Source organism: Colossoma macropomum, unplaced genomic scaffold, assembly GCF_904425465.1.
Source record: "Colossoma macropomum unplaced genomic scaffold, Colossoma_macropomum, whole genome shotgun sequence".
NCBI classification, from domain to species: Eukaryota; Metazoa; Chordata; class Actinopteri; order Characiformes; family Serrasalmidae; genus Colossoma; species Colossoma macropomum.
The window spans coordinates 27,086,335-27,099,580 of record NW_023494807.1 but is presented as its reverse complement, the minus strand read 5'-3'; the positions used below and the strand labels follow the sequence as shown (position 1 = coordinate 27,099,580).

General features: G+C 39.3%; 1 protein-coding gene across 1 annotated transcript; it reads right to left on the bottom strand.

Moving 5' to 3' along the window:
• Positions 1-4,615: 4,615 nt before the first annotated feature.
• On the bottom strand, positions 4,616-10,556 carry bambib (BMP and activin membrane-bound inhibitor homolog (Xenopus laevis) b). The gene is made up of 3 exons (XM_036556277.1): positions 10,157-10,556; positions 8,023-8,295; positions 4,616-5,487 (listed from the first exon to the last, which is right to left on the bottom strand). The coding sequence occupies exons 1-3, from the start codon at positions 10,230-10,232 to the stop codon at positions 5,066-5,068; spliced, it is 771 nt and encodes a 256-aa protein (XP_036412170.1). The 5' UTR covers positions 10,233-10,556; the 3' UTR covers positions 4,616-5,065.
• Positions 10,557-13,246: the final 2,690 nt, after the last annotated feature.

Genomic DNA, 13,246 nt, shown 5'->3' with positions numbered 1-13,246 from the left:
GCAAAGTACTCCAGACAGAAAACGTATTTTTACAGATTTCACACTATTTTTCCATCATCAACATTGCCTTTAAAAAGTTTTTCCAATATGTTAACCTCAGCAAATAAATTGAAATTGCGCACTAAAACGTGCAGAAAAATGCCATATTTAAATGTGTTCTCAGTAGAGGATGTGTTAACTTACGTTCACCTAGAAAATGAACAAAACGTGACTTGCCTGGGGGTGTTCAAACTTTTGCATATGACTGTGTAGCTAGGATACAGTAGCAAATTTGACTAATTAATGCTGGTACATTACATGCGGTAAATTCAATGAGATAGAATTTATTATTGTTTGCATAAAAAATGTTATAGTCTGTATTCCACTACTGTGTAAACAGTTTCTCCAGTCACATTTATGCATTCAGTGCATTTTTAAAAATAATTCTGATTTGTCCCAAAAAAGTCAAATCAAACTAAATCAAATCATGATGAAATGTGAGATTTCAGGTTTACATTACCAAAAAGGTACTTTAGCTGAACACACACCATTTTTCTCCCTACACTGTGACAAAATAAATGTACTGCCCAGGTACATTCTTCGTTCATCAAGGTATAAACAATCTAAATGTTCCCTCAAAGGTACAACAGTGGTTTTAAGGTCCAACGGTGTACCTTAAATAAGTTTTTCCAGGTGAAAAGTTTGTATTTGTACTTTTTCATAACCTAATGTTTTAAAACAGAACAATAAAATAAAAAGCCTGGAGACGAGACGGGGTGTGTGGAGTCAGTACAGCTTAGAAAATGTAATTTCATTAGATTATGGGTCAATTATGTTTCCTGACTGAAGGTGCTGAGATGTACCCTTGAGGGTACCACCCCAGTGAAAAAGAGGATCCTGCCCCAGAGAAAGTTTCATACCTTTATTTCTAAAAGTGTAATTTAGCTGTTACCTGCTAGCTAGATCTCCTCCATAACACAGTGCTACCAAGCTGGGACAGTGAAGGCTAACATAAACTTCCTCCGAGACACGTGACACTAACGCAACGACGCTGGACAACTCAACACACTTCGAGAACACTAACTGCTAATTCTATTACGTTAGCTAAAAGAGGCCTGCGGTGGGACGTGATCGAGGGCCATCCTACCTACCCAGAGAGAGTGAACACTGCTAAAAAAAAAGGACCATTATAAACCATTAGGATTAAAACCTGATAGTTTTGCTTTCTCATGGTAATTGGCTAGATGGTTTCCAGTAGAGACCACTAATTTCCTGTAGAACATCTTTAGATCCCTTTAGGAAACAATCAAATGCATTTAGAATCAGCCACTGGCCACCTGTTAAACCATTAGGATCCTTTACATTGCGATATCAGCTCATCAAAAAAAGTCGAAAACACATTACAAAATCATCAAGAACCAACAGAAACACTTAATGGTTTCAATGTTTTTTTTCAGCAGGGAAGACAATACTATGATACGCTATTTAAATGTAATTACAGAAATGCACAATGAAATACACACTTAGTTGCTGTATTGAATGTATGCACTAAATCGGTTCCTAAAGTATCAGAAGTGGGTCCGAGAGAGAGAGAGAGAGAGAGAGAGAGAGACAGAAAAAGAGTGCTAGCTGCTTGAGGCTAACTGTGTGTGGCTAAGAGGAGAGTTTCCAGGCCGAGTCAGTTCAGCAGCCGTGTGCCTCATGAGCCTGACAGCTCGCACACAGCAGCCCCCACACTGCCGCTAATGACTCCAATCCTTCAGCCTGGCTGCGAGAGCCCATGTGTGTTTGTACGTGTTGACATACCAACACTAGCTACCTCACAGTCTGAATAAGCTGGAACAACATGTTTTCTGAGTCTACTTAAAAAGACAGTTTAGCAAAAAGTTCACAGAAGTTCCCCCCGACCCCAAACGGTAATCAGCCAAGACTAAGCTGACCAGATTTCTGAAATGAAAAGCAGAGACATTTCCAGTTCGGCGGTCAATATATCATTAAAATATTCAATGTTTTTGTCTATGAAATTGAAAGGGGGGGCGGTTCCAGTTTCATGTATTCTGACCATGGTGACTGTTGTATTGTAATAAACTATAGTGAAGGCCGACTGATAAAACTGGGTACTAACTAACTTTGTAAACCATGTCAGAAAACCATACAGTAGCCTACCACAGTGAGTGAAGCTAACAGCCCAATAGCCAGACCCTAAACACCGCCCTGGGGCAGCTCCAGTTCCAGAGAGACAGAGATGGCTGCTATCAACATAAGCCATAAATCATACAAGGATGGCTGAAAAAGTGACGCAGTTTAAATGATGCACTGTATGTAGATCGCATGGTAGCTGACTTTCAAGTTGATTGTATGCCTGTACAAATCACCTGGTAGTATGAGTCAAGTCCCATGACCCCACCCCTGCTTTTAATCCCTGGGTTACCTCGTGTTTTGAAAAGATGTTTGTGGTGATGATGTGGACTCAATTGACACTTCCTAGCTTCTGGTCGAGTTTGACACAGCAGTATTTGCTAAAACTAGGCAAGCAAGTGATAGAGGTGGTCAGTAGATAGCAGCAGCCAGGCCCCTCTGTTGGCCAAAACAAGCACAACAGAACATGTCTGACCATCTGCTCTGTTACCAGCTCTTTTTTTAGGACTTTTATCGCAGTTAAAAACGGGAACGTTTCCAGGGACAGATCCAGCCGGGGACTGAGAACCGAAAACGGGGACTGTCCCCAGAAAATGGGGACGTCTGGTCACCGTAGCCAAGACATGTTTAGTGTCTGAAGTTTCCTTCTTTCATTTTGCACTGGGGCTACAATGCTAATGTCATGAATTTTTCTGGCTAATTTCGAGATGTTTTACAAGCAAGTTGGACGATGGCCAGTTACTTATCTGATTTTTGTTAGCTTTATGGCTCACACTGTGCCAAACAAATAAACATTTGAACATTTGTAGCACTTTCTGTTAGCCAAAGTTACAACATACATAACATCATTTGCTCTTTACTGGGCCAAATTGACATTTTTAATTCCTACATTTTAATATTCAGCTGCCTAATTAAATTACATGAATGAAAAAAGTGCTACATCGAAGGTAAGAGGAGACTGGCTCTTTAGCACAATGAATTATGTGCGATTATGCTACGACACTTATGTACGTTAGTACATGAGTAGCAGCAGCATTCAAATATAGCGTGAGCGTATCACATTGTTTAGGTTATATATAAGAGTATATTGGCTGATTGACACGTTTAGAGTCACATGTTTGGAGCATGCTGTGCATCCCTACTAACAAGTACTGATAGTGTATTATCCAACCAATTAGCGTGCTGCTAACAGCATGTATATCACTACTGCCTCAAAACACAGTGAGTTGTTCGGTAATCTCTAATAGACCTGCTTTTGCTTATGTGGTTTCTAACACTGTATGACACACTGTTATCTATAAACATGGACAACAGCACATCACATACCTAAAAACAGAATAGCAGCTTGAAATTTGTCTGCGCTTTTGTCCCTGTTTATAGATAACTGTGCGTCATACAGTGTTAGAAACCACATAAGCAAATCTATCAGATATTATGTAATAACTCGAATTAGAATCATGGCTGCGGATCAAAACTAATGAAGCACTTCAGACACCAAACATACTGGATGGCTGACTACATTTAAAGGGGAATTCTGTTGATTTTTCAAAATTTCTGCATAATTTAATGGTTGAAATGTAAACAAAGTCATTCAGAGTGACTTGATGTGAAATGTTTCATTGTAGATAAACGCCAAAAATGACCAGCGAACCTTCTTCTCAGTTTTGATATATAATGCTAATAATGATGAAATAGTAGCAGAACCAAAACACAAAAATGGGTTTTTCCTTCTAATGCCCTGCGGCATAAATGGATTAAAAAAAAACGTTTTAGACAAAAACCTCCCGCAAGACTGTCATAAAACAATGTCTCAGGGATCAGACAGCGTATTCGTAACTATTTAGTTAAGTGACCCTTATTAATCCCACAATGGGGAAATTTCACCTCTGCATTTAACACATCTGTGCAGTGAAACACCACATACACACTAGTGAACAGACACACTAGGGGGCAGTGAGCACATTTGCCCAGAGCGGTAGGCAGCCCTATCCATAGCACCCGGGGAGCAGTTGGGGGTTAGGTGCTTTGCTCAATGGCACTTCAGTCACATACTGTTGGCTCAGGGCATCGAACTGATGACCTTCCCGTCACAAGGCTTTTTCCCTAACCTCCAGCCCACGACTGCCCCATTAATGTAATAACTTTCTGTAAAGGAACAGTGAGGGGTATTAAGCTCTTCAGACATCTGGTTCCCATCACCACTGTGAACAATTCTAGCCGCAAGTTTGTTTATTTTATTATGCAATAATGTTGAAAAAAAATGTTGAATTCCCATTAGCAGAGAAATTCTGTAAATGTGGTTGTTTTTTTCAGAACTGTCACATCAATCTTCACTATATCACCCACATGTTCAAGGTTCTGCGAGGGCCGACACGCAACACGTCGTCACTTTCAGGCGCCATCTTGAAAAAGCTTAAGTTTTCAAGCTCAAGTTTCATTAAGTCAACAAGCGGCTTGGACTTATAGGATTTATAATAAACAGACAACACTAGACTGATTTCCTTATCAGACATGTAATATTTACATGAGGAAATCTTTACAGGGAGTTGATCTGATCTGAGCAATCGGAAAATGATGAAAAATTACAAACAGTTATGTCCACCTTTCTTCCAAGAGTCATGTCCTTCTTGTTCAGTCTGCAGAAATGTGCTTGTCTAGACAAAAAACTAAAGCAATTCAACCAGTCTCTTTATACAAAAGTGCAAATTGGTACAAAACGTCTCTCTATTTTTTCTTTTTTGGAATCCTTCAGTTATTAGAGAGTACCAGTACGTCCTCCTCTGCTAGCTTCTAATTCAAGTAAAGTGCTTCTACAGCAGCAACCAGATGGGTAAGGCTTTCAAGTGTCTTGTTTCCTCCTTTTTTCTGCAGTCTGTCCTTTAGAAGGCAAAAAATGTAAAAATAGCCGTAGCTAAATGAGTCCCAGACAGGAAAAAAAAACAAAACGTCAGACAAACTCCAGCTTGCCTCTGCCGCTGTACCTCCCCCAGTGGACGAGCGACAGAAGTCTCTGACTGCTCAGGTCAGACTGTCTGATCTTGTCGCAGGTCAGGCAGCAGTTCTCGTGGCCTCCCAGCGGCACCATGCACTCCAGGTCCAGCTTGGCGGTGCCACGGCCTTTGGCCAGCTGCTGCCCGTGCAGGCTGTAGTGCAGGCGGGACAGCATCTCGCTGCGCTGCTGTCTTAGCCGTCTGCTCTCACTCCGCAGCATCCGCACGGCCAGCATGACCAGGAGGACCAGAATGAGACCGCCCGCGATAGGCACGGCGATGACGGCCGCACGGAACCACACCTCCTTAGCTGAGGGAATCTCCTGGACCCGAGCCACCAGGTGACGGCCACTTTCGGCCTGTGGACGACCCCTGCGGTCTGTGGAGAAGTGAGAGCAGAAGGTGAAGGGGTGTTTACAGTTTTCTTAGCATGCACTGAAGCGATTTTAGGCCAGTTTTAATCCATCAGCCAAGGCATGTCTGATGTTCAAAGTTTGCTTGTTTAATTTTGAGGCTAATGTAGCTAACAAGTAACTAAGGTTTATAACCCAGCAGATCCATTTTTATACATAAACAGTTTGTTATGCATGGTCAGAAACCACATAAACAAGTCTACTTGAGATTACATAAGTCTGAGACAATGGTGTGATGATTTAGACATAGCACAACGATAATCCATTACTTGTTAGCTACATTAGCCTCAGAGATCCAGTGCAAAAATAAAGAAGCTTGTTTTGGCTGATTCACTATATTCGGGAGGAAATTGTGTAAATTTGCTTTTTGGCTGAACTCTTTAAACCTCTTCAAAGGGGAACTCCACCAATTTTTCAAAGTTTTTGCAAAATTAAATGGTTAACGTCAATAAAATCATTCAGAGTGGTTTGGTGTGAAATGCTTCTTTCCAGAGCAATTCAGAGTTAGAATTGTTTACAGTGGTGGTGACATCCAAAGAGTTTAATGTCTCTAAAAGCTCCCTAATAAAACATTATAATATGAAACGATTATGAATATGCTGCCTGATGTCTGAGACACTGTTTTATGGTAGTTGTGTAATACGGTTTTGATCTAAAATGTATTTTAATCAGTTTATTTTAATCGATTCATGGTAGAGAGATACATGAAGTGTGTTCTAGGGCAAAACAGCCCCCAAAGAACACCATTATTTTACCATCATCAGCATTACATATATAATGTGTTGATTCACTGGTGGTTTTGAATAACATGGCTATATTCGTGTTGTAGACATTGTGACCCCTGGATCCTCAGTCAATAAGTTTCTCTACAAATTATTTCACATCAAACCACTCTGAATTACTCTGTTTATATCTTAACCATTCAGTTATACAAATATTTTGAAAAATTGGTGGAATTCCCCTTTAAGCCCTTGAACATGAGGGTTATTATTCAGTTATTTATCTTCAAAGTTACTATCCAGTAAGTATCATGAAACTAATATGTAATATGTCAGATATGCAATTCCGAGAGTGAGTAATGGAAATGGTTACAGGCACAGTTATGTCATATTAAAAATTAGTATTCAATTATAACTTACACAGTGTAGATGGAAATGTCAGATACCAAAACATACACTGAAGGTTTATGCACAGTTTAAAGTATTTTGGAACAGGAATTTATGACATGGAAAAAAATGTTATTAAATAATAAACTTGACTATGTGGTCACCATTTTCTGAATATGAGGCATTCTGGATAATAATTTTTAAGTTATACAACTTTCTCAATTATTATGGAATCTTTTACAGCTCCGTTCATCAAAAATCTCATTATTTTTACAGCTTCCCTCAAACGAAAACCTACAGATTGTTAGCATTGTAGAACATCCATTGTATATATGTATCTGTAACAATATTGCTTTTATGTGACTGAAAACGTAGTATTAAAAGTAGTATTAAAAGGAAATTCTGGCTGTGCCTGAAAATAGTTTCAGTACTTTCACAACGCAGGAAAAAGGTTCTCACACTTATATTTCATGTTGTTGTAGATGTTGCTTCTTAAAATCCAAAACTTCTTGAAAAAGAATAATTAGATGTCCTTAACATTCTTAAGAGGACTTAAACATTCAAACACATTAGGAAAAAAGCTTTCAGACAAAAAAGTTCATAGGTGATAACATAGCAAGTTTTGCTATACATTCTCTTAAAGGAGAACTCCATAGATTTCAGCATAATTACATCAGTTATATATATATATATATATATTGCTGCTGTCGGAACAAAACCTTGTATCTCCAAAATTACAACTTTACAGGAGAAGGAAAAAATATTCTTCACTTTTAATGTAAGTCAATGGAACCAGACATCTTTTCAAGTAATTTTTGGCCATTCATTTCGGTCCATTCATCATAAAAATTATGCACAATGTAAAGGGCAACAGGCATTTTCATATTATGCCAAAAACTGAAAAACTGGAGATACAAGGTTTTGTTCCAACAGCAGCGATATATATATATATATATACACATTTTTAAAAGCCATTCATGGTGGAGGGGTACATGCAGGGTGTTATAAGGCAAAATAGTTCCCAAAAAAAACCTACAGTTTCAGATTTATCATTGCTTTACCATCATCATTACATACAAAAACTCAGAAGAAGCTTCACTGGTGATTTTGTATAGTCAATAAAATGGACATCAGGACTCCTGGCTCCTATCACCACCACTGTAATCTGTTTTCTGTAAGTTTCTCTACAATCAAACCACTCAGAATGACTTTGTTTACATCCCAACGATAGAATTATGCAAAATGGGTGGAATTCCCCTTTAAAGTCTATTTTTCTCTCAGAAACACAGTTTTGCCTGACAGAACCCTATAATTCTAAGGCCTTATACTCCAGGCCTACGTAATTCTTTTAAATTACACCGGAGACACACTTAGCGTTTAGGAACCTGCTCGTACCCAGGCTTTCTCCTCTGCTGTAGGTGAGCTCCTGCAGGCCTCGGTAATTGCACATGTCTTCATGACAGCACTCCAGGGTGGCAGGGCCGTCGTAGGTCGACTCGGTACGGCACACACTCCCCGAGTTCAGCAGAGGGTCGTAACAGCCGTGAGAGAGGGGGGATTTGGAGCTTTGGGGGTCTAGGATGCGTGTGAAGCAGGCGTTCAGCTCTGACTTACACATGTAACCAGTAGCCACACAGTGGGGGGCATCACAGTAACACCTAATTTCTCCTGCGAAGGAAAAAAGAGAGTAAAATTGAAATACTGCGGTAAAGCTCCCTTCCTTAGTAATGAATACACAGCAATTAAAAAAATACCAAAACTTTTTATTACACAAATCATGGAAGTATGCAGTTTACATACAGCGGCCACAGTGGTGCCACTAAAGGAATATATGTAGGCTTTTCATTTGCATTAGCATTCTTTATGCACTTATATTGCCTTATGTATATATAATTTAGCCAGATATGACACTAAACCATGTAACTTTATCCTAATGTTAGAGTACCACTCTTAAAAAAATGGTTCTTTAAGGGTTCTTTAGTAAATGGAATGGTTCTATTTAGAACCATTTAACGCTTAAATGGTTCTTTGCATGGTAAAATGGTTCTTCAGATTGTTGGAGAACGGTGTATATGGTTCTAAATAGTAGAAAATCGATAGCAATAGCACAAAAAAGGGTTCTTCTATTGTTACAAGCTTGACACTGCATAAAGGGAACCCTTTTTGGTGCTATATAGAACCATGCAACACATTTTCCATCATTCTGAAAAACCATTTCACCAGGCAAGGAACCATTTAAGCATGAAATGGTTCTTTATAGAACTCATTTCATGCTTAAATGATTCTTTGCATGGTAAAATGGGTCTTCAGATTGTTGGAGAATGTTATGTATGATTCTAAATAGCTCCTTTTTTTAAATGGTTCTATGTAGCACCAGTGCTATTTAGAATACACCAGGTGCTATTTAGAATATAGAACTCATACTTCTATATAGAACCACTGTCTTTACTAAAGAGTCATCTATTGTAAGAGTGTATATAGCACCAAAAAGGGTTCTTCTACTGTAACAAGCTTGACATTGTATATAGAACTCATGGTTCTAAATAATAATAAAACCACTGCCTTTACTAAAGAACCCTCGAAGAACCATTTTGTTTAAGTGTGTACTTCTCGCTATAGAACCTTTAGCAAAAAGGGTTATATTTAGTACCAAAAAAGGGTTCTTTGGATTGTAACAATAGTGGAATTGGTGCTATATAGAAGCTTTTTCAAAAAGGTTCTATATAGAACCATCTACATCACGTTCTCCATCAATCTGAAGAACCTTTTCATGACGGAAAGAACCCTGTAATCAGGCAAAAGGTTCTTTGAGTGTTCATGGTTCTATATAGAACCATTTTCAATACTGGTTCTATATAGTACCAAAAAAGGGCTCTTTGGATTGTAACAATAGTGGAACCCTTTTCGGTGCTATATAGTACCAAAAAAGGGCTCTCTGGATTATAACAACAGTGAAACCCTTTTTGGTGCGATATAGAACTTTTTTCATTACTGGTTCTACATAGCACCAAAAAGTGTTCTTTGGATTGTAACAATATTGGAACCCTTTTTGGTGCTATATAGAACCTTTTTCAAAAAGGTTCTATATGGAACCATCTACAGCACTTTCTCCATCAACCTGAAGAACCCTTTCATGATGCAAAGAACACTTTAATCAGGCAAAAGGTTCTTTGGGTGTTCATGGTTCCATATAGAACCATTTTCATTTCTGAAGAACCATCTTTTTTAAGTGTGTATATTAGATATTAATGTATGTAGATGAATCTTCTGTCTGCTGAATATATATTAATGATCAATTAAGTTCTAATTCGTGATTATTTTACAGAAATAACGTACTTTCCGACCCAAACAGCCGCTTCTGTCCACATGCAGTTCAACAGAACATGAAATCTCAAAGCTGTGGTAGGTAAAGTTGTATATTATGGTTGTTCCTCTAGTAAGAAATTTGATTTTCCTTCCTTTATTGTTAAGCCTGTTATTTAGTCAGTGCTCCATGCAGCTCCACAAACCTCAGAAACAGCTCCCTCACCTCTCGTTAAGAGCACAGCCATCGCACAAAGCTCCAGCTGCAGCCAAATACTAACGAGGCTGGGATGCCGCTCCATTTGTTCCCCTGTTTTTCGGCTTTCTGACTTCCACTCTTCTTTCAGCTCGTCCTGAACAGAGACCGCTTATCCGAACCCGAGAGACTTTTATTCGGCACATCCGTCAACATCTTCAGGTCACATCGTGAGGAGTTCTGAGGCGGCTACGCTGAGAACCTCTGCCCAAACTTAGCACAAAAGACGCATTTGGTTCTAAAACACGGACATAACTGATACATCCAGTCGAATTAACTCCTTTTTTGGTGATATTCTCGAGGACGAGGACAAAATAAAAGAAACAGCGCTCCGCACGCTGCGCCTGCTCGGTCTCTTCTGAAGGCTCCTAGTATTGAACAGCTACGGCACAGAACGCTGAATCACAGCCCAGATACGCCCCTCCCACGAACACGCTGATTGGCTCTTTTCATCTCTATTTGCATACGACCACGGGGAAAGGCGCCGCCCCCAGCCCATTGATAAAACAGCAGACTATCAAAGTAAAGTGCAATATGGTGCAGATGGAGGACGAACCAGCGTTATGAATAGTAAATAAACACATGTATAATGGTGGAGACAAATATACGCGAGGCTTTAAAGAAGAAATAAATGAGGAGGAATAAATAAATACACACACACCGATCAGGCATAACATTCTGACCACCTCCTTGTTTCTACATTCATTGTCCATTTTATCAGCTCCACTTACTATATAGGTGCACTTTGTAGTTCTACAATTACAGACTGTAGTGCATCTGTTTCTCTGCATACTTTGTTAGCCCCCTTTTACCCTGTTCTTCAGTGGTCAGGACCCCCATGGACCCTCACAGAGCAGGTACTATTTGGGTGGTGGATCAGTACCTCAGCACAGCAGTGACACTGACGTGGTGGTGGTGGTGGTGTTAGTGTGTGTGTTGCGCTGGTCTCAGTGGATCAGACACAGCAGTGCTGCTGGAGTTTTTAAACACTGTGTCCACTCACTGTCCACTCTATTGGACACTCCTACCTTGTCAGTCCACCTTGTAGATGTAAAGTCAGAGACGACAGCTCATCTGTTGCTGCACAGTTTGTGTTGGTCATCCTCTAGTCCTTCATCAGTGGTCACAGGACGCTGCCCACAGGACGCTGTTGGCTGGATATTTTTGGTTGGTGGACTATTCTCAGTCCAGCAGTGACAGTGAGGTGTTTAAAAACTCCAGCGGCACTGCTGTCTGATCCACTCAGACCAGCGCCACACACAAAAACACACCACCACCACGTCAACGTTACTGCAGTGCTGAGAATGATCCACCACCCAAATAGTACCTGCTCTGTGAGGGTCTATGGGGGTCCTGATCACTAAATGGACAATGAGCGTAGGAACAAGGAGGTGGTCATAATGATATGCCTGATCGGTGTATGTATGTGTGTGTGTGTGTATATATATATATATATATATATACACACACACACACACACACATATACATACACACACACACACACACACACACACACACACACACACACACACATACATACATACACAGTAAGTAATGCTAGAGGATGAGTAAACGTGTTTTCACTTAGCCGATGGGGGCTGTTCAAACTTTTATACAACTAAATGTAGGTTGTATATTAATGTATATTTGTTTACGAAGAACACAAAAAACATGGTTCTTCAAGAGTTCTTTAGTAAAGAAAATGGTTCTATAAAGAACCATGAACACAAAGAACCCTATGCATGATTAAAGGGTTCTTCAGAATGTGTTGTTTTATACATCACCAAAAAGGTTTTTCTATTGTTACAATGTAAAGCACATAACAATAGAAGAAGCCTTTAGGTACTATATAGAACCCTTTTTAAAGAGGTTCTATACAGAACCATCTACAGCACATTCTCCATCAATCTGAAGAACCCTTTCATAAGGCAAAAAAACCCTTAATCATGCAAAGGGTTCTTTGAGTGTTCATGGTTCATCATTGAACCATTTTCTTTACTAAAGAACCCTTGAAGAACCATCTTTTTTAAGAATGAAGGATATCTTACATCAGCTATCTATATAACTTAAGCCCAAAATCAAGTCTGTGCTATAATAAAAGAGGTAAGGGACATTTTAACTGGTCAGTTCTTTAATTTGCCATAAAGGGGAAGTCCACCAACTCTTCAAAACCTCTGCAGAATCAAATTGTTAAGATGTAAACAAATCTGAGGTGACATGTTCTATTCTTCAGAAACTTTTAAACTATTCACAGTGTTGGTGATAAGAACCAAACATCTAAAGTGTTTGATGCCTCTAAAAGCTTTTTACAGTACAGAAACTTATTAATACAAATAAATTCGGTGGGGGCTCCCTGGTCTAACACATTCCGTGCAAGACCTTTTTCCCCAGCTATATTCATGATTCTGGTTGTTTGTGTGCCATGGATGTTTGCTCATGCGTTAGCTTCTACATTGGAAAATGCCATTTACTTATGCAAAGATGTCAAAGAAGCTAAACACTGCCATCGCAAGTGTTGGATTATTCTCAAGATATCTGCCCTCATTAGTTCATTTCATCTTTAAAAGGTAATTCCGCCAATTTTTCAAAATGTATGAATATTTCAGTCCTTGAGATATAATTCAGTAATTCAGAGTGGTTACAGACTCAGATGTCATTACAGTGGTGGTGATAGGAACCAGGGGTCACAATGTCTACAACACAAATACAGCCATTTTATTTACTATCCAAAACCACCAGTGAACCTACATGTGTCTTCTTAGTTTTTATATGTAACGTTGATGGTAAAATAGTGATTAATGTGAAAAAAAAAGTCACCTTATTTTGCCTTTCAACATCTTGCACGTATCCCTCTGCTGTGAACAGACTAAAATAAACGGATTAAAATATATTTTAAGCCAAAACCGTATCACAAAACTGTGTCAGACATCAGGCAGCTTACATCTAACCACGTCCTGTAATAACTTTCGGTGAGAAAGTTTTCAGAGGCATTAAATTCCCCAGATGTCTGGTTCCCATCACCACCACTGTGAGCGATTCTGACTTGGCTAGTTTCTCT